General features: G+C 43.7%; 1 protein-coding gene across 4 annotated transcripts; it reads right to left on the bottom strand.

The window, feature by feature from the left end:
* Positions 1-542: 542 nt before the first annotated feature.
* On the bottom strand, positions 543-23,076 carry ubtfl (upstream binding transcription factor, like). 4 transcript variants are annotated; one of them, XM_023976910.2, is made up of 20 exons: positions 22,902-23,076; positions 19,186-19,290; positions 18,681-18,862; positions 18,413-18,496; positions 18,109-18,264; positions 17,780-17,844; positions 17,446-17,566; positions 17,176-17,286; positions 16,749-16,870; positions 16,259-16,400; positions 15,878-15,919; positions 15,619-15,756; positions 15,057-15,218; positions 14,598-14,726; positions 13,498-13,583; positions 4,093-4,282; positions 3,741-3,788; positions 1,998-2,141; positions 1,276-1,374; positions 543-1,101 (listed from the first exon to the last, which is right to left on the bottom strand). In XM_023976910.2, exons 2-20 carry the CDS (start codon positions 19,244-19,246, stop codon positions 1,015-1,017), a joined length of 2,169 nt encoding a protein of 722 aa, XP_023832678.1. In that variant the 5' UTR covers positions 19,247-19,290; positions 22,902-23,076; the 3' UTR covers positions 543-1,014. The 4 variants fall into 4 exon arrangements, with proteins under 4 accessions (XP_023832678.1, XP_023832679.1, XP_023832681.1 ...); XM_023976911.2 differs by having other exon boundaries at positions 1,276-1,371; XM_023976913.2 differs by having other exon boundaries at positions 14,616-14,726.
* Positions 23,077-24,575: the final 1,499 nt, after the last annotated feature.

Raw genomic sequence — 24,575 nt, 5'->3', positions numbered from 1 at the left:
GGTTGCCCAAAAAGTTTTTGCAGATGTGTTCAGAAAGGGATCCTTTTGCAATGTCAAATACTGAAGGTTAATACATACAGGTACTAAAAATTGTTTAGGGAAATCGACTACAGCCAAGGTTAGTGGAAAAAAGTATGGCTGTATTTTGTGGATCGTCCCTCCATAGAAATGTCTAATGCTGCGTTCATGCCCAAGTCAATTCGTAAATATCAGTTGGATGCATTTACATTTGAAACTTGTTTTTCCTTAGGTGATAGAGGTCCGCATGTGTGAAAAGTCAGAGCTCAGGGATGATAAGACTAGTAAGTACATGTTCAAGTGCCACCTGCTCACTTGGTTATGAACGCAGAATAAGTTATGGCTAGAAGTAGTGTACTATATGGAATAGGCTGCCATTTTCAGTTGCAAACCTACCCCATCAGTAACAGAGCTGAGCATACTTCTTACATTAAAGCTCTATAAATCCAGTACAATCAAATATACATCAATTAACGGTTGAAATCACACAAGAATTCACGAGAAAAAAAGTGCATTTTATTTCAGAGGGTTTGACCAGATGTTTCAATGGAGGGAAAGCAGCAACAGTCCTCCCTCTGCACGGACTGTTAAGGACAAAAAACGGCAAACTCCTCAATATGCCCCTCCCAGTCAAAAACTCTGTAGAAACCAGTCTTGTTCAAAAACATAAAAAAAGCCTCAACCGCTTTAATTAGAAATTTCCTTCAGTTTAAAAAAAGAAAGTGTCGCAACAAGTTCATAATAAACACCTAGAAAGGCATTGAACGCGTAACAAAGCCCCTGTAAAAGATCTCGTCCCAGTTGAATAAAAGTGCTCCAGGTCAACAACGGGGGGAGCATGACTTTCCCATTCCTCGCTTTCTCCAGTCTCTCATTTCTCCTTGTGAGAAAGAGGTGGGAGCAGCCAATGTGTGCGCGGTTTGATGACGCCGCTGTAACTGCGCCTGACTTGCGAGGAGGTGTGTCCCGCACAGCCCCTCCTATTTGGGGGGGTGGCTAATCTGAGTCCGAGTCACTGCTGTCCTCTGAGGAAGAGCTGCTGGAGCCCTCCGATTGGTCGTCGTCATCATGGTCATCGTCATTCTAGAGGACAGAGACAGTAGAACATCTGGGTCAAATCCATTTTACTATTAGTGCCGTGTTTGATTTAGTTTGCCTAGTACAATGGAACCAATCGAATAGTCCAAAATGTAAACTAAGCACACCTCATACTTTATAGTATTTGACCCAAGTCTACACAAGCATAGTGCCGTTCACCTCATCATCGTCATCATCTTCGCTGTCGGAGCTGCCGGACGATTCTTCATCATCAGAGTCTGACGAGTCCGTCTTATCGTCCGAGTCGGAGGTATCCTGCTGGAGAGCACAGGGTCACGCCTTTACCGCAAACTCACACGTTTACAGAATGGCACACAGGCGTGCACAGCATACACACTTATAACAGCACATGGAATACAAAATTACAGTACAAACACGATAGCATAAGAAATACCACGCACACAAACACCCTAAGATAACAGGTTAAACACACAAATTAAAAACATACTGATGTAAAAGCATGTAAGAGTAACCAGTGTCATACTCCAACTGCCACAGACAAAATGCAGACTGTTTGAGCCTTAATCACAGTAGGGACTACTAAAGCTCACAGAGGAATCCAGGTCTTGATGATCTACCTTAACTCAGTGTTTCCCAAACTCAGTACTGGGAGCCCCCTGGGTGCACGTTTTGGTTTTTGCCCTAGCACTACACAGCTGATTCAAATAATTATACTGTTTAGTGCCTGGGGGGCCCCTGCTTTAACTAATCCTAAACCATTAAAATTGCAGGAGCCCACACACACAGCCCAGGGTACTACAGTCTGACCACCACCCATGCCGCTGCCTCAAAATCTGAGTGTTCGTGTGAAAGTGAGTGATTGTGACTAATGCTTCTGTGTGTGTGAGAGAGAAGCAGTCTGGCGAGAGCGGCGGAGTTACCTTGGCCCGGTACGCCATGGCCCGCTTGCCCCCTCCGACCCCTGCTGCTGCGGCTCTGGCACCTACCGCCTTCCCCTTCACTGTCGCCATCATACACACCTTGGCCCCCTGGGCGCCCCGCGCCTTGGTGGTGCTCCGCCGTTTCTGCATGGGGGGAGCGGGGGGGTGGGGGCAATTGAGACGGGTGGAGGCGAGATAGGGAAGGAGGAAGCATGAGGAGGATGGATAGATGGAGGAAGGTGGGTGGTGAGGGAGAGAACGAAAAGGGAGAACAGGGCGGCAAAGATGGAGGGTGGGCAGCACACAAACACGGTTCAAGTTCAAAGCAATGATGATTAGTAGCTAGATGCTAATATGATTACGTTTCCCCCCCCATTCAAATGCAGTAATGTTAGATGCCCGCTTGTGCATACAGATAGTCACTATTGCAGTCACATCAGGCTACAAAGACCGAACAAGGCAATTTAATTTAATCTAAATCAAATATAATTGGTGTAAGCTTTTAGTACTCCAGCTGCAGAGAAGAGAGTAGCTGTAGCTATGGAATATGAAGGATGTGAATGGGGAATACAAGTATTATAGCATTAGTGTTAGGGGTTATAGCAGGAGTATGACAGGTTATAGCAGAAGTGTGAAGTTCTACAGCTGCACCATCAAGAGCATCCTGACTGGTTGCATCACTGCCTGGTATGGCAACTGCTCGGCCTCCGACCGCAAGGCACAGAGGGTAGTGCGTACGGCCCAGTACATCACTGGGGCCAAGCTTCCTGCCATCTGAGTGTTTGTGTGCAAGTGAGTGAGTGTGACTAATGATTAATGCTTCTGTGTGTGTGAGAGAGAAGCAGTCTGGCGAGAGAGGACCTCTATACCAGGCGGTGCCAGAGGAAGGTCCTAAAAATTGTCAAAGACTCCAGTCACCCTAGTCATAGACTGTTCTCTCTGCTACCGCACGGCAAGCGGTACCGGAGCACCTAGTCTAGGTTCAAAAGGCTTCTTAACAGATTCTACCCCCAAGCCATAAGACTCCTGGGGCGGCAGGTAGCCTAGTGGTTAGAACGTTGGGCCAGTAACCGAAAGGTCAGCTCGGGGATTCGATCCAGCAACAAGGTAGAAATCTGTCGTTCTGCCCCTGAGCAAGGCAGTTAACCTACTGTTCCCCAGGCGCTGAAGACGTGGGTGTCGATTAAGACAGCCCCCCGCACCTCTCTGATTCAGAGTGGTTGGGTTAAATGCATTAGACACATTTCAGTTGAAGGCATTCTGTTTTACAACTGACTTGGTATCCCCCTTTCCTGAACAGCTAATCAAAGGGCAACCCAGACTATTTGCATTGACCCCCCCCCCCCCCTCTCTTTTAGGCTGCTGCTACTCTGTCTATGCATAGTCACTTTAACTCTACCTACATGTATATATTACCTCAACCTGTGCCCCCACACATTGACTCTCTACTATATACCCCCTGTATATAGCATCGCTATTGTTATTTTACTGCTGCTGTTTAATTATTTGTTACCTTTATTTAAACAATTTTACTTATCTATTTTTTACTTAACACTTATTTTTCTTAACTGGATTGTTGGTTAAGGGCTTGTAAGTAAGCCTTTCACTGTTATCGGCGTATGTGACAAATACAATTTGATTTGATTTAGCATGAATGTATGTTTGTGGCATTGTATATGAAGTGCTATGTTGAATGAGGGTTGAGTGGGATGTCAAGAACATATTTGAGAGAGTGCAACTCACTGTGGTGGAGAACTCTTTATAAACCGCTCGCTCCTGGGGAGAGAGAGACTGAAGGGGAAAAGAGAAAGAAAGACGGAAAAATAGAAATTACAAAATAAATTCTGTTAAGACTGATTACTTCCAAAGGCTCGGATGTTAACATTTGATCTATCATTTCAACTGTTTAATGATTTTAGAAGAATACAACACAGGTCATACGTTTGCGTCTTGTATCAATGTCTCCTTATGCGATCTCTCGTTCCGTTTGATATTTTAATGCTTATTTTCAGGCAAGGCGACCTTCGGTGTCCACTGTTCAGAAAGTTGCCTAACAAATAGTCATTCTTTGACCCCAAAGATTACCCTCCCTTACCTTGACCCAGGCCTCCAGCTCGGCCTTGTACTCAATCTGCAGCTCCTCCACCAACTTCTTGTACTTGTCCTTGTGGCTCTGGCTGAGCTTGTGCCAGCGCTTGCCGATCTCCACCATGCGCTCCTTCAGGCTGAAGTGGTTTAGCTCGCCGTTGGTCAGCAGCTCCTGGGAGAACATCTGGTAGCCGCTCCTGCAGAGAAAGAGGGAGAGAGCGACAGGGAGAATGGTTTAATTCAAGATGAATTACATCCACAAATCAGTCAATACAAACTAAGGGTGTGAAATTTTAAATGAAATGTAATCCTTAACATTAAACCTCTACCGCTTCTCTCTCCCGGATCCGGGATCCTCCTCATCAAAAAAGCTGACTAGCATAGCCTAGCCTAACGGGACAGGGATATCATATAATATAATTTTCATGAAATCACAAGTCCAATACAGCAAATGAAAGATAAACATCTTTTGAATCCAGCCATCATTTCCGATTTTTTAAATGTTTTACAGCGAAAACACAATATGTATTTCTATTAGCTAACCACAATAGCCAAACACAAAACCGCATATTTTCACCATGTTTCCACCGCATCGGTAGCTTTCACAAAACCGACAAGAGATAAAATTTGTCACTAACCAAGAAACAACTTCATCAGATGACAGTCTTATAACATGTTATACAATACATTTATGTTTTGTTTGAAAATGTGCATATTTGAGGTATAAATCATAGTTTTACATTGCAGCTACCATCAAAAATAGCACCAAAGCAGCCAGAATAATTACAGAGAGCAACGTGAAATACATAAATACTCATCATAAAACATTTATGAAAAATACATGGTGTACAGCAAATGAAAGATAAACATCTTGTGAATCCAGCCAATATTTCCGATTTTTTTAAGTGTTTTACAGCGAAAACACAATATAGAATTATATTAGCTTACCACAATAGCCAAACACACAAACGCATTTATTCACCGCAAAGGTAGCTTTCGCAAAAACCAGCAAAAGATATAAAGTTAATCACTAACCTTTGGACAACTTCATCAGATGACTGTCTTATAACATCATGTTATACAATACAATTATGTTTTGTTTGAAAATGTGCATATTTAGAGCTACAAATCCTGGTTATACATTGTGAATACGTAGCATCGATTCACCAGAATCTCCGGAGATATTTTGGACACTCACCTAATCTGACCAAAGAACTCATCAAACACTTTACATAAAAATACTTGTTGTATGGCAAATGAAAGATACACTGGTTCTTAATGCAACCGCTGTGTTAGATTTTTTAAATATAACTTTACCATAACATACCAAAACGGCGGAGAATAGGACTCAACATTTTACACAGAAATACGAAATAACATCATAAATATTTTCTTACTTTTGCCGAGCTTCCATCAGAATGTTGTACAAGGAGTCCTTGGTCCAGAATAAATCGTTGTTTGGTTTTAGAATGTCCATTTCTTCTGTCGAATTCGCGCCACAATGCTAGCCAAGGTTGCTAACATTCCCATCCTCTCTTGACGCAAAGAACGGAAAACTCCAAAAGTCCCAATAAACGTTGAATAAACTGATAAAACTCGGTTGAAAAAACCTACTTTATGATGTTATTATCACATGTATCAAATAAAATCAGAGCCGGAGATATTCGCCGTGTATACGTAACGCTATTCAGAAGACAATGTCGAGCTCCGCCGCACGCCTTAGAAGACAAAGAAAATTCCGGACCTGTCACTCCAAAAGCTCTCATTCGACCTCAGATCAAGCTAGACACCCCATTCCACCTTCCACTGCCTGTTGACATCTAGTGGAAGGCGTATGAAGTGCATGCATATCGATAAATAAAAGCCAGTTGAATAGGCAGGCCCTGAAACAGAGCCTCGTTTTCAGATTTTTCACTTCCTGTATGGAAGTTTGCTGCCAAATGAGGTCTGTTTTACTCACAGATATAATTCAAACAGTTTTAGAAACTTGAGAGTGTTTTCTATCCAATAGTAATAATAATATGCATATTGTATGATCTAGAAAAGAGTACGAGGCCGTTTCATTTGGGCACGATTTTTTCCAAAGTGAAAACAGCGCCCCCGTATTGACAAGAAGTTTTAAGAGAGAAAAAATCCCTAAACAGAAAATGGTTTATTTTTTTATTTTTATCACAGTGCAGTTATCACAAAACGACCACTAACAGGTCCCACTCCTCATCCTAAAGGGAAATATTTAACAAAATAGGCCTACCTAACGCAACAATGCTGTAATATTAGTAAGAGGGGATATGCAGTATCTTTCAAATGATTTGCCACAGATACAAAGCACTACACACATCTTTAACAAAGCGCTGATTACAGAAATTATTGCAGTTGATATGCGGCCAAATTAAGGACTGCCAAGCCCATTTGAGCCGCAACTCGCGCTACGGAAACAGGTGCATCTCTTTCATCAATATCCCTGTTCACCGTTACTCCCATTTCAACAGGGTGTTATTCTCTTTATAGTGGGAGTTGAGACATACAGCTAGCAGCATTAGAAAGCTACAATTCTTCCCTTTTTAACCAGTAGATACCCACATTTGGTGCTTGTTTTATTTTGCCCTGTGTTTCATTTGTGAGTTTAAACTTAGTGGGCAGGATTTTGTTAAACATGAAACAAAGTAGGCCCCTAGAATAATGAATACACAATTTGCCTCCATCAAAAAAAGATTTTTGTTGCGTATTTCAGTCTGGAACCTGTCTAAGGTTATGGGGGGTTGTAAACCTATTCTAAAAATGGCACACCATAGCAGTTTGGAAAAAATCATAAAATAAACCTAGACAAGTCAAATTTATTATTCTAAACTGCATCATATTTCCCTACTTTAAATCAACGTCCATTTTGAATTTGTGGTGGTAAAGCCGTTGTGGTTTGGCAAGGAATGTAGCTCCTCTACAGTTTGTGTAGCCCATCAGTTAGATAGATACGTTTTTAGAGGCAGTAATTTCTAATGGGAGGCGCGCAGCATTCGTGTGTGTAGAGGTAATGGTCGGATCGAAATTGAGTGAGAGACACGTAAAATGGAGGGAAAAGAGAATGTAGGGAGAAGAACTGTGATCACTTGGCTGTTTACTCTTTGTTGCGAGTCGCTAATGCACATAATGAAATGGAAGGAAGTAAGCGTGAATTAACGGTTGTCTTCGGGATAAAATTTAACTTGCCCAAAGCAGATTCCAGATGCCGCCCCCCTAGTGGTCACACCAGGCAATATGATTTGACACGGAATTTGATGAAAATGTCTTATTTTAAAGATGCACTATGCAGAAATCGCTCCGCCATTCCCTGGTTGCAAAAATTCTAATAGTTTGCTAATTTCAGTTTATGTAACAAAACAAGCAAGTATAGTGTAGAGAATAATTGTACCATCTAAACCACTGTGAAATATATTTTCCATAACCAAAAATATTGTATTTTTAGCTGTTTGAAGATGGTGTACAAAACCGAAAGTAAAAGACATAAAAACTAAACTTCAGAATGGGAAGCTTAGAAATGGACCACATAGAACAGATTTACCGCTTTTGGACTTGCTTTCAACGAGAAGGACAGATCTATAACTCACATTTCTATGTGATTCTGGTGGGGTCGCCGATAAAGTTACATATTGCAGCTTTAAACAATAAAAAATAATTGCAGTTTAAATGTTGTCCATTTGTCGCATCCCTAATACAAACGGCAATCCATGAGCAAATGAATGGTTCTAGGTCCATCTAAATACACTGAACAAAACTAAAAAACGCAACATGTAAAGTGCCCCATGTTTCATGAGCTAAAATAAAAGATCCCAGAAATGTTCCATATGCACAAAAACCTTATTTCTCTAAAAAATTTATTTTATTTAACTAGGCAAGTCAGGTAAGAAGAAATTCTTATTTACAATGATGGGCTACCAAAAAACCTCCTGCGGGGACGGAGGATAAAACAAAATGCAAATATAGGACAATAAGTCTCCCAAGTGGACATTCTCTCTTTCTCCCCTGACCCATCTGTCTATCGCCTCCTTTGAATTCCATGCTGTCACAGTTACCAGCCCTTTCAAGCTTAACATCCTTATCATTTATCGCCCTCCAGGTTCCCTTGGAGAGTTCATCAATGAGCTTGACGCCCTGATAAGTTCCTTTCCTGAGGATGGCTCACCTCTCACAGTTCTGGGTGACTTTAACCTCCCCACGTCTACCTTTGACTCATTCCTCTCTGCCTCCTTCTTTCCACTCCTCTCCTCTTTTGACCTCACCCTCTCACCTTCCCCCCTACTCACAAGGCAGCAATACGCTTGACCTCATCTTACTAGATGCTGTTCTTCCACTAATCTCATTGCAACTCCCTCCAAGTCTCCGACCACTACCTTGTATCCTTTTCCCTCTCGCTCTCATCCAACACTTCCCACACTGCCCCTACTCGGATGGTATCGCGCCGTCCCACCTTCGCTCTCTCTCCCCCGCTACTCTCTCCTCTTCCATCCTATCATCTCTCCCTCTGCTCAAACCTTCTCCAACCTATCTCCTGATTCTGCCTCCTCAACCCTCCTCTCCTCCCTTTCTGCATCCTTTGACTCTCTATGTCCCTATCCTCCAGGCCGGCTCGGTCCTCCCCTCCTGCTCCGTGGCTCGACGACTCATGCGAGCTCACAGAACAGGGCTCCGGGCAGCCGAGCGGGAAATGGAGGAAAACTCGCCTCCCTGCCGACCTGGCATCCTTTCACTCCCTCCTCTCTACATTCTTCCTCTTCTGTCTCTGCTGCTAAAGCCAATTTCTACCACTCTAAATTCCAAGCATCTGCCTCTAACCCTAGGAAGCTCTTTGCCACCTTTCTCTCCCTCCTGAATCCTCCTCCCCCTCCTCCCCCCTCCTCCCTCTCTGCTGATGACTTCGTCAACCATTTTGAAAAGAAGGTCGACGACATCCGATCCTCGTTTGCTAAGTCAAACGACACCGCTGGTTCTGCTCACACTGCCCTACCCTGTGCTTTGACCTCTTTCTCCCCTCTCTTCCAGATGAAATCTCGCGTCTTGTGACGGCCGGCGCCCAACAACCTGCCCGCTTGACCCTATCCCTCCTCTCTTCTCCAACCATTTCCGGAGACCTTCTCCCTTACCTCACCTCGCTCATCAACTCATCCTTGACCGCGGCTACGTCCCTTCCGTCTTCAAGAGAGCGAGAGTTGCACCCCTTCTGAAAAACCTACACTCGATCCCTCCGATGCAACAACTACAGACCAGTATCCCTTCTTTCTTTCTCTCCAAAACTCTTGAACGTGCCGTCCTGGCCAGCTCTCCTGCTATCTCTCTCAGAATGACCTTCTTGATCCAAATCAGTCAGGTTTCAAGACTAGTCATTCAACTGAGACTGCTCTTCTCTGTGTCACGGAGGCGCTCCGCACTGCAAAGCTAATCTCTCTCCTCTGCTCTCATCCTTCTAGACCTATCGGCTGCCTTTGATACTGTGAACCATCATATCCTCCTCTCCACCCTCTCCGAGCTGGGCATCTCCGCGCGGCCCACGTTGGATTGCGTCCTACCTGACAGGTCGCTCCTACCAGGTGGCGTGGCGAGAATCTGTCTCCGCACCACGTGCTCTCACCACTGGTGTCCCCCAGGCTCTGTTCTAGGCCTCTCCTATTCTCGCTATACACCAAGTCACTTGGCTCTGTCATATCCTCACATGGTCTCTCCTATCATTGCTATGCAGACGACACACAATTAATCTTCTCCTTTCCCCCCTCTGATAACCAGGTGGTGAATCGCATCTCTGCATGTCTGGCAGACATATCAGTGTGGATGACGGATCACCACCTCAAGCTGAACTCGGCAAGACGGAGCTGCTCTTCCTCCCGGGGAAGGACTGCCCGTTCCATGATCTCGCCATCACGGTTGACAACTCCATTGTGTCCTCCTCCCAGAGTGCTAAGAACCTTGGCGTGATCCTGGACAACACCCTGTCGTTCTCAACTAACATCAAGGCGGTGACCCGTTCCTGTAGGTTCATGCTCACAACATCGCAGAGTACGACCCTGCCTCACGCAGGAAGCGGCGCAGGTCTAATCCAGCACTTTCATCTCCCGTCTGGATTACTGCAACTCGCTGTTGGCTGGGCTCCCTGCCTGTGCCATTAAACCCTTACAACTCATCCAGAACGCCGCAGCCCGTCTGGTGTTCAACTTTCCCAAGTTCTCTCACGTCACCCCGCTCCTTCTCTCACTCCACTGGCTTCCAGTTGAAGCTCGCATCCGCTACAAGACCATGGTGCTTGCCTACGGAGCTGTGAGGGGAACGGCACCTCCGTACCTTCAGGCTCTGATCAGGCCCTACACCCAAACAAGGCACTGCGTTCATCCACCTCTGGCTGCTCGCCTCCCTACCTCTGAGGAAGTACAGTTCCCGCTCAGCCCAGTCAAAACTGTTCGCTGCTCTGGCACCCCAATGGTGGAACAAACTCCCTCACGACGCCAGGTCAGCGGAGTCAATCACCACCTTCCGGAACACCTGAAACCCCACCTCTTTAAGGATACCTAGGATAGGATAAAGTAATCCTTCTAACACCCCCCCCTTAAAAGAATTAGATGCACATTGTAAAGTGGTTGTTCCACTGGATATCATAAGGTGAATGCACCAATTTGTAAGTCGCTCTGGATAAGAGCGTCTGCTAAATGACTTAAAATGTAAATGTAAATGTAAATAAAAAGCCACTCTAAAATGATCCGTTTTGTCACACAACACAGATGTCTCAAGTTGAGTGTGTGTGCAATTGGCATGCTGACTGCAGGAATGTCCACCGAACTGTTGCCAGAGAATTGAACATTAATTCAAGCTGCCTCCAACATAATTTTACAGAATTTGTAAATGCGTTCAACCGGCCTCTCAAACGCAGACTACGTGTATAGTATGGCGTTGTGTGGGCGAGCGGTTTGCTGATGTCAACGTTGTGAGCAAAGAGCCCCATGGTGGCGGTTATGGTATGAGCAGGCATAAGCTACAGACAACAAACACAATTGCATTTTATCAATGGCAATTTCAATGCACAGAGATAGTATGACGAGATCCTGAGGCCCATTGTCGCGCCATTCATCCGCCGCCATCACCTCATGTTACAGCATGAAAATAAACGGCCCCTTGTCACAAGGATCAGTACACAATTCCTGGAAGCTGAAAATATCCCAGTTCTTCCATGGCCTGCATACCCACCAGACATGTCACCCATTGAGCATGTTTGGGATACTCTGGATCAACAGTGTGTTCCAGTTCCCGCCAATATCAAGCAACTTCGCATTGCTAATTGAAGAGTAGTGGGACAATATTCCACAGGCCACAATCAACAGCCTGTTCAACTCTATGAGAAGTGTGTCGCACTGCATGAGGCAAATGTATTTTTTAAGGTATCTGTGACCAACAGATGTATATCTGTATTCCCAGTCATGTGAAATCCATAAATTAGGGCCTCATTTATTATTTCAATTGACTGATTTCCTTATATGAACTGTCTCTCCATAAAGTCTTTGAAATTGTCGCATGTTGCGTTTATTTTTGTCCAGTATACATATTTACAGTGCCTTCAGAAAGTATTCACACCCCTTGACTTTTTCCACATTTGGTTGTGTTACAAAGTGGGATTTAAATGGATTTAATTGTAATTTGGTCAACAATTTACACAAAACACTATGTAATGTCAAAGTGGAAGAAACATTTGAACACTAATATATTTTGATTAGTTACATATTATACCCCGAGTCAATACACATTAGAATCAACATTGGCAGTGATTACAATCTGAGTTTTTCTGGGTAAATCTCTAAGAGCTTTCCACACCTGGATTGTGCAACCTTTCCCCAAATGTCAAGGTCTGTCAAATTGGTTGTTGATCATTGCTAGACAACCATTTTTAAGTCTTGCCATAGTTTAGACTTAAATCTGCTTGAAAATCGAACTCGGGAACATTCACTGTCTTCTTGGTAAGTAACCCCAGTGTAGATTTGGAATTTTAAGATTTGGCATTTAATTTATTGTCCTGCTAAAAAGTGAATTCATCTCAGTGTCTGGTGGAAAGCAGACTTAACCAAGTTTTCCTCTAGGATTTGGCCTGTGCTTAACTCCATTCCATTTATTTTTCATGCTGGAAAAACTCCAGTCCTTAACAATTACAAGCATACCCAAAACATAATTCAGCCACCGCTATGCTTGAAAATATGGAGAATGGTACTCAGTAATGTTTTGTACTAGATTTGCTGAAAACATAATATTTTGTAGTCAGGACAAAAAGTGAATTGCTTTGCCACATTTGCAGGATTACTTTAGTGCCTTGTCACAAACAGGATGCATGTTTTGGAATGTTTATTCTGTACAGGCTTCCTTTTCACTGTCAGTTAGGTTAGTGTTGTGGAGTAACTACAATGTTGTTGAACCATCCTTCAACTCTGTGACTGTTTTAAAGTCACCTTTGACCTCATGGTGAAATCCCTGAGCGGTTTCCTTCCTCTCCGATAACTGAGTTAGGAAGGACGCCTGTATCTTTGCGTCGACTAAGTTAATTGATACACCAGCCAAAGTGAAATGAATAACTTCGCCATGCTCAAAGGGATATTCAATGTCTGCTTTTTTAAAATTTGTACCCATTTACCAATAGGTACCCTTATTTGCAAGGCATTGGAAAACCTCCCTGTTCTTTGTGGTTGAATCAGTGCTTGAAATTCACTGCTCGACTGAGGGATCTTACAGATAATTGTATGTGTCGGGTACAGAGATGAGGTAGTCATTCAAAAATCATGTTAAACACTATTATTGCACACACAGTGAGTTCATGCAACTTATTTAGCATATGTTTACTCCTGAACTTATTTAGGCTTGCAATAACTTATTGACTCAAGGGTTGAATACTTATTAACGCAAGACATATCAGCTTTTCATTTTTAATAAAAATCTGTAAACATTTTTAAAAACATAATTCCACTTTGACATTATGGGGTATTGTGTGTAAGCCAGTGACCAAAAACGTTTTAATTCAGGCTGTAACACCAAAATGTGGAAAAAGTCAAGGTGTCAAGTGTGAATACTTTCTGAAGGCACTATATAAATTGATAAAAGGACATACAATGGACCTACACAACTAGCAACACACAAAAGTAAATGAATCTAAGAGCTTCTAGACATAAAGTGCCTGAATAAGGTGGTGAACGACATGAAAAAGGAGCAAAACAATGATAGTCACAGGGTGTGGAAAAATAATAATAAGAAAATAAGACATTTGGGGAAAAGGGACTGAGCAAATAGACAGAGAAAATGAAAAAGAACACAGGCCAGGATAAGCCAAGAAAAGAAACCATATGATAGAAAGACACCAATAATAGCAATAACACTCAAGAGTCGGCGTGTGGATACTCACACTGGTGGTTTCTTGGGCTCCCCTTCAAACTTGGGTTTCCTCTGGCCTGCTCCTGACTGGGGCGTTCTAGACTCCAACAATTCCCTCTGTGGGACAAGAACTGTCATTACACCACGAGCACAGTCCACCACACACACACACACACCTGGGTGTACTGTACATGTCAAATACTTGGAATACTATCCCAAGGGTTCCATTGTATCGGGCAAATTAAATCAAGTATTTGACCCAGGTCAGCAATATGGTTAATGGTATGGCTCATGACAATTACACACAGGGACAGTTGAATGGATAATCAATAGAAATAAACATTATACTTGCTTTTTTTTTTGTACCCCTTTTTTTCTCCCCAATTTCATGGTATCCAATTGGTAGTTACAGTCTTGTCTCATCGCTGCAACTCCCGTACGGACTCGGGAGCGGCGAAGGTCGAGAGCCACGCGTCCTCCGAAACACGACCCAACCAAGCCACACCGCTTCTTGACAAAATGCCTGCTTAACACGGAAGCCAGCCACACCAATGTGTCGGAGGAAACACCGGCCACCTGGCGACCGTGTCAGAGCGCATGTGCCCGGCCCACCACAGGAGTCACTAGAGTGCGATGAGACAAGGACATCCCTGCTGGCCAAACCCTCCCCTAACCAGGACGAAGCTGGGCTAATTGTGCGCCACCCCATGGGTCTCCAGGTCACGGCTGGCTGCGACAGAGCCTGGACTCGAACCAGGATCTCTAGTGGCACAGCTAGCAACTGCGATGCAGTGCCTTAAACCACTGTGCCACTTGGGAGGCCCTCACATTACATTCTTCAACAGTGTGCTAACAGTGACATCCAGCAAACAAACACACAAATGTCAAGACTCTGGTACAATGGCAGATAGCAGAAGAAACAAAGAAGAACGAGAAAAACTGAGATCACGCATTCAGACGGGACGGATCCACCAACTCCACTCTCCGTCGGGGGTAGCTTGGAGGAGGGTGTGCGGCGAAGAGGGATGGTGGAGAGAGAGGAAAGAGAAGGGGCAGGGGATGGGGACCAACATTTTGACATTTCTTCAGCACAACCGAAGAAGACAGCGGTCAAAACATCTGGTCACTGACCACGGGCCGGTACTGAACCTCGTATCGCTTCTGGTCATCGGCCGCCTTCTTGATCCACGGGATCTTCTCCTTCTTCTCCATGGCCTTCCAAGCCGACTCCATGGCACTCTGGGCCTTCTTGCGGTCACTCTGTAACCACAAGACACAGGACACAGAATTTTTATCCCACCTTAGGACTGTATGGATTAAAGCGCATCCCTAGATGCAGTACGGCAGGGGTCTTCAACTGGCGGCCCGTAGGCCACAACTGGCCCACGAGCCAATTTGATTTGACCCACCAAGGGTATATCCTATTTTTTTTTTTAAATGTAAGTTACGTTGTTGGGAAAAATAACTACTTTAATATAAATGTAAAACACTAAAATGAAATAGAAAACTATAAAAATGTATATGGACCTACAGTTTATAAAAAATGTTTTATTTCGGGCTGTTTGCGGACACAAAATGTTGCTCGCTCACCCTGTACTTGGCCAGGTAGTCTCCTATGACGCTCTGTTGCCACATCTCCTCGGCAGTCTTGGGCGTCTCAGGGATTTTGGTCCTCTTCTTGCCGTCGCGCTTCTCTTTCGCCGTCAGGCCAGCGTGCACCCAGTGCTCCAGCTCAGCTTCGCGACAGCGCTCCTGAAGGAATGCAATAGAGACAAACCTGTCGTCAATGCAGGTGACATATACATTGTGTACCTAGTACACCTTTAAAACAGAGGAGGCTAGTGGGAGGAGAAATAGGAGGACGTGCTCATTGTAATGGAATAAGTGGAACGATATCAAACTATGTTTGAGACGGTTCCATTTTTCTATTACAATAAACCCGTCCTCCTATAGCTCCTTCCACCAGCATCCACTGCTTTAAAATGTAAACGATCCACCCTCACTGTATCTTAACAGCTCAAACATCCCCATGACCCAACATATGAAATACTTAGTAAACCTTACTTGTGACTGACCAGGTGAAAAAAAGCGTTCACTGTAACTTAGAAAGCTATATCCCAACTTGCCAAGTGGCCGATAGGTGGTGACATACCTGTTGTAGTTTTGTGAGACCCACCTTGGCAGAGGGGGACTTGGCTCCATGCGGGCTGCCAGCAGCCCCCATGCCAAGCCGTGAGCCCCCCAGCTTCTCCTCCGTCATCACGCGGTCCCTCTCCTCCTCCGGGAGACTCTGGGGAAACAGAACCGACAGTGGCTTTCATAGACTTCCACTTCTAAAACTCAGGTCAGCTAAGCATGTGTAGTGTGATATGTACAGTACTACAGATATGGTTATATTCAGTTCTACTTACCTCTAGAAACCTCTGTAGGTCAATTTCATACTGCTTCTTTTTCTGTAGCCAGAAACACCAGCAGCGGGGTGAAAGAAAGAGCATTGCTCAGATTTGTGAATGGCAAAACAAACTTTGTTATCATGACAGAAACCCTTTCAAACCCTCACAACACTTCTACAGCTATAAACAGGCATTTCTCTGTATTTTCTGCAAGGTTTCCCAGAAGCAGCATGACATGGCAGCAAAAAACAAACAATTGAAACCAATAAGAGGCCAAAATACTCGAAGCAGCTATTAAAAAGAAGCAGAGGACCTAGTCCAGGACTTGTTTACGAAATGAAAAAGAAAATACTGGTGTTTCATTGCATTTCCTCATGAACAGAGCTGAACAAGACTGACCTGCTCGCAGCGTTTCTGAAACATGTCCTTCTCCTTCTGTGTCATCACCTTCCACTGCTTACTGCACAGCACCATGCGCTCCGTACTGGGAACATCCTTCATGTTCACCATCAGCTCGGCACAGTATAGGGAGTAACCGTTCCTGAAGACCAAAAACCATTAGCTCAGCGCCACAGGTCTTTAATAAACCCCACAGAAACCAAGAGCTAACTTACTGTTTGCAAATAAATAAAGGATCTCCTATCCATAATCTCTGGATAGAAAAAAAATTATGAGGGCAAAAATCCCTTTTGGTCTTTACAGAACTGCCTAGAGACCACAGGGGTCTGGCAGTGGTAGCGCTGCCGACACTGGACCACATATTTCCTGGCGACGGGGGTTTGAGCACCACCTCAGTCGCTTTTCTGTGCCCCTATACATTCTTCTACCGTCTCTCCACTTGCCCACTATTCTTTCATTCAAATGATGTGACTCCGATCAAGCAACTTACGGAGGTGGTTTGGTTGGCCTGCCGTCAAACTTGTCCTTGAGCTGCCGCTCGGCTTTGGTGAGGACGGACTTGACGTGCTCTTCAGCATCTGGATGGGCCTCTTGGTAGACCTTCATACTGCCCTGTAGTGATAATCATAGATTCAATCAAACTTTTTGGTTGACAATGAGAAATGATGGACAATTTCTCCTCGTCAAGACTTATTCTGTGAAATTGTAATCGATTGTGACTTTCGAAAAGGGATTAAATACTATTTATTTCGAATGTGCATGTTACTCTCTAGGCAGTGTATATCACGCATGATGAAGTGGAAAATGTGCTGGTTTACTCTACCAGGAAAAGGTAGTAAAGATTTACCAAGTTGTGTCCTGACAAGGTGCTATACTATTGAATATTTACTCTTGACCCTTCACCTCTAACCTCTTACCGCATAGTCTTTCTGCAGCTCCAGGGCCTTGCTGATCCATTTTAGTCTCTTCTTGTCTGAGAGCTGGGACCACTGTCTCCTCAGAGCCTCCTTCAGCTCCTTTTGGCTCACCTGGTAACCCCAGAGAAAGGAAAGGCATTCATCATTCACCACAAAGGATTCCAACAGGGACATTTTCTTTTGAGGGTGAATTAATGGAAGCACAACACTGAACACTTCCATTCAGTGAAATCCCAGACTTAGCTGGATGGGTCCTCTGCAAACACTCACATCAGGGTGGAGCTTCATGTAGGTCTTCTTCTCATGGTTGTACCACAGCTGCTGGGGCGTCTTGGGCTTCTCAGGAAGGTCCGACTTCTTTCTCTCCTCTATCAACTCCGGGTGGTCCTCTCTGGACGTGAACAAGAGCAAAGACATTAAGGCAGCTGTATATGGGTGGTATACCCTTTCATCAAATAGATAGAGTGATCACTTGCGTTTTTTTCAAGGGAAATTAGTCAGCTTTGGAAAGTGTTGGTTATTACTCTGCAGAGGAAGTTAATTTGGCCACTGAACACTAAGTAACTTGTTAACCGGCTTGAACGAGACAGAAAATGGCACTCACTTGAATCGGGCCATATTCTTCTCATAGGACTCCTTCTCTTGCTGAAAGTCTGTGATGTACTTTTGCTGTGGGGAACAGAGAATAAACCTCAGTCAATTAGCTATTAACTGAAAAACTAACAGAGCTGCTACAATTGAAGAAGTGTAGCTGTACAGAAAGCTATCAAATCTGAAGCAAGAAAATAAAGTAATTAGTTCAAGTAAGTGTATTCACAAACCACTCTCAGTTTTCTATACAATGATGTCATGTTTAGATGCGAGAGCTGCTTTGAATTAAATAAAGATTATCCCAAAGGCATAATGAAAGCGCATGGTAGAGTTGACCATCACCTTTTTCTTGTCTGGGAGCTCCTTGTATTTCTTGGACAGAATCTTGGTGAGGTCAAGGTTGCTCATCTCCGGGTGGATCTTGGCATACTTAGCTCGCTTCTCCATAAAGAACCGGAAATACGGTGTAAGTGGTTTCTTTGGGAAGTCTGGGTGTGTCTAATAGGGTGGAAACAGAATAATTGTCATTCATATGGTAGAAGGCGTGAGATTGGCAACAGTATTGTGAATGATCCAGTCTTCTCCTCCACATAACCCTAGTATTTCATGGAATGTCATTTGTACAAGGTCAAATCTGATTCTTTACCTTCAATTTCTTCCCTTTGTAAGGGTTCTTCACAAACTCAATGACGTCAACTATGAGCTCTGTCATAGTCCTAAACTTCCGCACCTGAAGAGGGTATCAAATAGATAAAAAAACTGAAATTCTGTTGTAAACATTTTCATCGTGCCATTTTGCCAGTAGATAGAGACTATTTTTTTATGCAATTTCTGTGACACTCTTCCCTCCACAGATTCAACACAGAAAATAGATTTTCTGCTTTTGTGATTGGCTGAAATTGTGATTGGCTAACCTCAGTGGACACCTTTGCCCACTTCTGTTTGCACATGTCACCAGTAAAGTCTCCGAAGCAGACCTTCTCCCAGTCAAAGTGGGACTCTGTGGTTTTGTATTTCATGGCATCACCATCAGGCAACAGGCTATGAATCCTCTCCAAAAGAGTGAGGCAGTCCTCCTTACTCCATGCATCCACAACTAAAACATAGACAAACACACAACCATCAAGCAACATCAAAGAGCATGTGTTTCATTTGTTTTGACTGGCCCCTTTAGTAGACACAATAAACCTCAAGCTGACCCTGGAATAGATAAACAACTGACAGACATACCTAAGTAAATGTCAAACACATTGATCTTTCAAAGTCAACCAGAATTCAACACAATATTACAAGATAAAAACATACTCCTACATCTAATTACATAAGCATGAAGGAAGGAGACACAAAATTACAAAACTATTACTAGAAGAAATAACATAGCTTGTGGTTGATGAATGGTGGTTTGATTATTTAACCTACCTGGCTCGGTTTTTATCTGAATGGTCTGGGAGGCAGAGGGCACACTGCTGCTGCCGTTCATGGTGCAGCGTCTGGGCAGCTCAACTGACCCGATTCCTAGAGATTCTGGAACCACAAAATCAAATCAAAAACTTTATTTGTCACATGTGCCGAATACGTGTAGACCTTGCCGTGAAATGCTTACTTACAAGCCTTTAAGCAACAGTGCAGTTCAAGAAGAGTTAAGAAAATATTTACCAAATAAACTAAAGTAAAAAATAATTAAAAAGTAACACAATAAAATAACAATAACATATACAGAGGGTACCGGTACAGAGTCAGTGTGTGGGCACAGGTTAGTTGAGGTAATTTGTACACGTAGGCAGATATTCCAATATGTAAAGACCAATAGATCTACACAAGAAGATTTCTCAAATTCAAGAACTGACTTTTGACATTCCAACCACGGGTTCTAATACGTTATCCTATGGTTATGTCCATGACTAAATATGTTGAAAAACATTGACACGGAGAGGGTGCACGTCGTGCCAATTATTCAGCTGACAAAGTTCAAACGTCTTTACTACAAGTAGGCTAACCAATAGGCCATGCACAGTTGCCATCCTGTACCTGCACAGTTGCCAGGGGGTGTTCCTAATGTTTGGTCTAACAGGTGTCACTGTACATACAATTTTCCCCCTGGCAACTTCAGACTATAGGCATACACTCTTAAAAACGGCCATGATGCGTTATAAGCACAACCGAATGAAGGAACTCTCTTTGCACTGTCACTGACTGCGAAGAGACCTGGGACTGAGTCCCTGTCAGTCTGCCATCCGAATTTGCTGCAAAGTTCTACTGCGTAGCCTAGGTGAACACCTTACATAGTCATAGTCTAGAACCCCTGTATATAGCCTTGTTAAATGTTATTTTGTTACTTTTCTTTAGTTGATTTTTTTACTTTAATTTATTTAGAAAACCTGCCCTCTAAATTTGCATCACCGCTATTTTGCAGCCCATTATACACCAAACCCAGACTAAACCTTCAGCAGCCCACTAAATTGAGTACCCATTACCTGTAAGCTACAGTGGGCAAGGGACTGTAAATTAGACTATAGCATATCAGCATTATAGGCCTATTCAACGGCTGTGTGAGGAGTGAAGCAGGGATAATTCGCAAACGTGTTTGTGGGAAGAGAAGCAATTCAAGGACCACTCCTGAGTGGCAAATCTGGCGCGGTCCATGAGGAGATGCACTGCAGTACTTAGTATCTGGTGTGGCCACCAGCTGCATTGACTGTTACTTTTGATTTTGACCCCACTTTGTTCAGGGACACATTATTCAATTTCTGTTAGTCACATGTCTGTGGAACTTGTTCAGTTTATGTCTCAGTTGTTGAATCTTATGTTCATACAAATATTTTCACAAGTTTGCTGAAAATAAACGCAGTTGACAGTGAGAAGACGTTTCTTTTTTTTGCTGAGTATATATATATATGATCACTGGTGACCAATGATCATAGGCTATAGAAATAATCACTGATCTGACATGACATGGTTGGTAGCCTAGCATAAAATCTATTTTCACGCATCTATCGGTGAAGTCTTCAAGGATGGGAGGAATGAAGGCTGCATAGGTTATCCCAAAACAGGGGCAACGTCTCCATTACAGGCTATGCATTTGTCTCAGCTATACTGCTAACTTAAGCTACTTGTTCATCGTATAGAGGCTAGTGTCTACTCTGGACCTGCAATAGGTTAAAATAATGTAACATAAAATTGCTCAGACAGGGCTTTACTATGCAAGCTGCACATCACAGGGGTTCCGGGGCAGCCGATGAGCCCGGGACGCACAATCCTTCTCGACGCAATCCGTGTATTAGGCTACGTTCAGAAAATAATATGTTTAGGCCTATTGGGCTACTTCATTGGAATTGTATGTAAAACACCATGTCATTACGCAGATTTGTAAATGAACCATCCATTTCGACATATTGGCTAGGCCTAGCTGTTAGACTCTCTATGCAAGGTGTTGGCATACGCAGGGGATTGAGGATAACATTGTAGTGGATTTGAAGGGAAGCCTGTAGGGACTGATGCACACAACTCTGTCTTCGCAGTCAGTGACAGTACCATTAATTTTCAAAGGAATAAAGATAATTTAGAAAATGATCAAAACAATATCAAAATCTCAATTTTACAGTGTAGGAAATGTATCAATTTGTTTTTAATTAATATTATTCAATTTAAACAAGTGGATCAGAAAATAGAGAACTTAAGAAATTGAAACTAACATTATATTATTATATTTTAATGAGTGTATTAAATCATTAGACTAATATGCGTTACATGGACCCTCGCCCCAAGTCCATCCAACATTTATCATATGAGAGAACAACATTGCGTAGCCTACTTCCGGGCAGTGATAATAATGATAATTGTAGGACCGATCAATGTATTGTTTCATCGTGGGGTTTTTCAATGGCAGCAGAATTATTTTTTATTGCAGATATGAAAATAAGGTTCTTATGCTTCCAAAACTGTACCGCAAGCGTGTGTTAATGTTCAGACCAAGCTACAGGGCTCTTAACATAACTCCCGTACAGAAGACACCTAGGTCCAATGACAATATGTAATGCAACGGAGTCATGATCAAGGGCTAGGGGCCGATTAGTTCCGCGGCCAGGCGGGCCTTTTTCTGCTTATTTTCATCAGGTCCCTGACCGAAAGCCTAACTGACCGCGACTGGTTTGGGGTATAGCGGCTAGCCTTGGTAGATAGCCTGGGCGGAGGGAGCATTTTAGAGAAGGGAATAGAATGTTTGAACAGCTTGAACATTCCATGGCGGCGGGTTGAATCGAACTGCCAGAAAGTGCGAGACTACCATCGCCCGTATCCCCCAAACCGTGGCGCAGCTGTGCACCCGATCGAGGCGCCGCTTTCTCGGTGTATAGGCTACAGTGTTATGGCCCGCTCACAAGGTCAAACTTCGGAACACACAACAGATCCTCCAAACTTATTCGAGAACATAGGCCTACATTACACACAAAAAACTTGCCACATGCATGCATTTCACACCTACCGATACATTTTGGGAATATCTTTAACAGCCTAAAACTACGAAAATATATACAATGCTCATCATATACTGCATTGAAATATTTCGAGGGGCCGTGGCATTGCTAATGTAATGTACTTCTATTTTTGAGTCAAGGCTACTCATAGCCTTATAAATGTGTCTTGGGAACACCGACCGTTTTCTGCTTGCTACCCCAGTAATGGCGCCCTTATTCCGGCAAGAGTCAAAACGCAGCTTCCGCTGGCACGAAAAGTATTCTTACCAAACACATTTTTGAAAATAATATATTATACAACGAAATGTTACAACAAAAAACGCTCAGTCGACTTAATTTATTAGCAGCCTGGGTGTGTAGGACACGTGCATTTTGGTAGTATAATTCGTTATTTTGTGAAAAGTCGTTTTAATAGTATAATTTGGAGGAGATTGCACAATTAACTGTCAATGTGGTTTTATAAGCTACCAAAAAGAGTAAGTGCACATTTCAGAAACGCTTATAAAGTGAGGATTTCCTGAAAAACAGATACGCGAGCGGGCGCATCTGTTTGCTCTTGCCCCAAAGCTCTCACTGCAGAGCCGCCATGAGTGTTACAAAGACTGGGGGAGACACGACTTGAAAATCGCTTATAACGTCGTCAAAACACAACTTTTCACTCACCTTTCGTGACAGTTAGAAACCAGCGTTGATACTAAAAATCAAGGTATTCGTGTTAATTATTTTAGGGCTGTTTAAGTGTCTATTTTTCAGCCGTAAACCCCAGGGAGTCAGGTTGAAACGGATCCGACAAAAGAAGCGTCTGTTTCGGTATGAAACTCCGCCCAACGCCGCAGGGGGAGGAACTCAAAGGGAAAACATGCGAGAGAAAAAAGGAGACAAAGACGGCAGTATTTCATAAGAAATTGTTTGATTGTGGTTCTGTAATATCTTTAATGAGTAACGCATTTAGTTTACACATTCTATCAATTTAAAATCATTTCGATATTTGTTGACAATTCATGATTGTATTTTATTCTTATGATGTGATTATCAATAGTGTCTTATTATTTAAAATACTTAATTCTAACTAGACATTTATCTGCCACCCCCTTCATTTTAGCCAGAGTCCATGACGTGCTAAACCGATTAGCGTATCCTCGGAATAACACTGGGCCTCAGAACAAGCCACAATGGGATTTTAGAGATCCAAGGATGGATGGAAAGTTTAATTCAAGGCTCGGATTCGAAAGACAAGGGAAAATAAATGAAACGTTCAAAGAGTTTATAGCACTAGCAAGCCATATATTTGCATGCAGGTGACCTGATAATATCCAATGTCTTGTTTGCTAATGCCAATTCTGAAATGACAACTCTAGTCCATGGACATACTTCACTTTTTCCTCAGTCCAGCCTTTCATGTAGGCTACCAACACCAATAGTGTGCAACTGCAGCCAGCAATTCAGGGCGTTCCTGCATGTGATCTAGAGTACCATTGTGTCTCCTTTATGAACACCCCTTCCCCTTGGTTCCTGCATGAACACCCCCCTTGAGCACGTAGTGCAACTGCAGCCCGCAATTCGGAGCATTCCTTTTGAGCATCCAATTGGTTCCTTCATGATCCCCCCCATGTCGAGTATCCCATTGGTTCCTGCATGAATACCCCACATTTTTGAATGTGGGTCAAAAGGGCAATAAAAGTATCTGAGTTTTTTCACCGGTAGACAGTGTCCTTCGCTCCCACCTGCCCTCATCCTCGACATACGATGGCGAAGGACACTACCGGTCGCCCCTGCTTCATGTTAGCACAGCAGGCAGGAGGCTGCGACACCGTGTGCTAGCTTGCTAGTTAGCACACGATGTTGCCTCTACCTCCCGGGGAAAACTCGACAGGCGGGGCACAGCAACTTAATAGTTAGCACGCGGTTTTGCACCGTTCTGCTGTGTACCGGAGTCCTCCTTAGGACTAGCTGGCTAAACTAGAACACAGTGTCCTTCACTCCTGCCATTGTTAACAGAACTGCGGGGGGAAGGACACTGTCTACCGGTCGCCCGCACCTCCCACTAGCACTACAGGTGGGGGGCTGGGGCGACGCCATGTGCTAGTTAGCGACACCGTGTGCTAACATGCTAGTTAGCTAGCTAGCACACTGTGTCGGGCACAGATTTCTCCGGTACACAGCAGGCGGGAGCGAAGGACACTGCCTACTGGTTGTCCCCGCCTCCCACTAGCATAGTATAGCAGGCGGGAGGCTTGGGCGACACTGTATTACCTAGCTTGATAGTAAGCGACACTGTGTGCTAGCTAGGTTGCTAGTTTACTAGCTAGCACACAGTGTCGTCCCTGCCTCCCACCT

This window comes from Salvelinus sp. IW2-2015, linkage group LG32, assembly GCF_002910315.2.
Source record: "Salvelinus sp. IW2-2015 linkage group LG32, ASM291031v2, whole genome shotgun sequence".
Classification (NCBI taxonomy): domain Eukaryota; kingdom Metazoa; phylum Chordata; class Actinopteri; order Salmoniformes; family Salmonidae; genus Salvelinus; species Salvelinus sp. IW2-2015.
The sequence above is the reverse complement of the archived record's forward strand: the minus strand, read 5'-3'. Positions and strand labels throughout refer to the sequence as shown.

Excerpts from the sequence above, each read along its gene's own strand:
- ubtfl (XM_023976910.2), bottom strand. The coding sequence starts at position 19,246 with ATGAACGGCAGCAGCAGTGTGCCCTCTGCCTCCCAGACCATTCAGATA. Across the intron at positions 18,863-19,185 it reads TCAGATAAAAACCGAGCCAG|TTGTGGATGCATGGAGTAAG; the intron begins GTAGGTTAAATA and ends TCTATGTTTTAG. Across the intron at positions 14,727-15,056 it reads ACTACCTGGCCAAGTACAGG|AGTGACCGCAAGAAGGCCCA; the intron begins GTGAGCGAGCAA and ends TTGTGGTTACAG.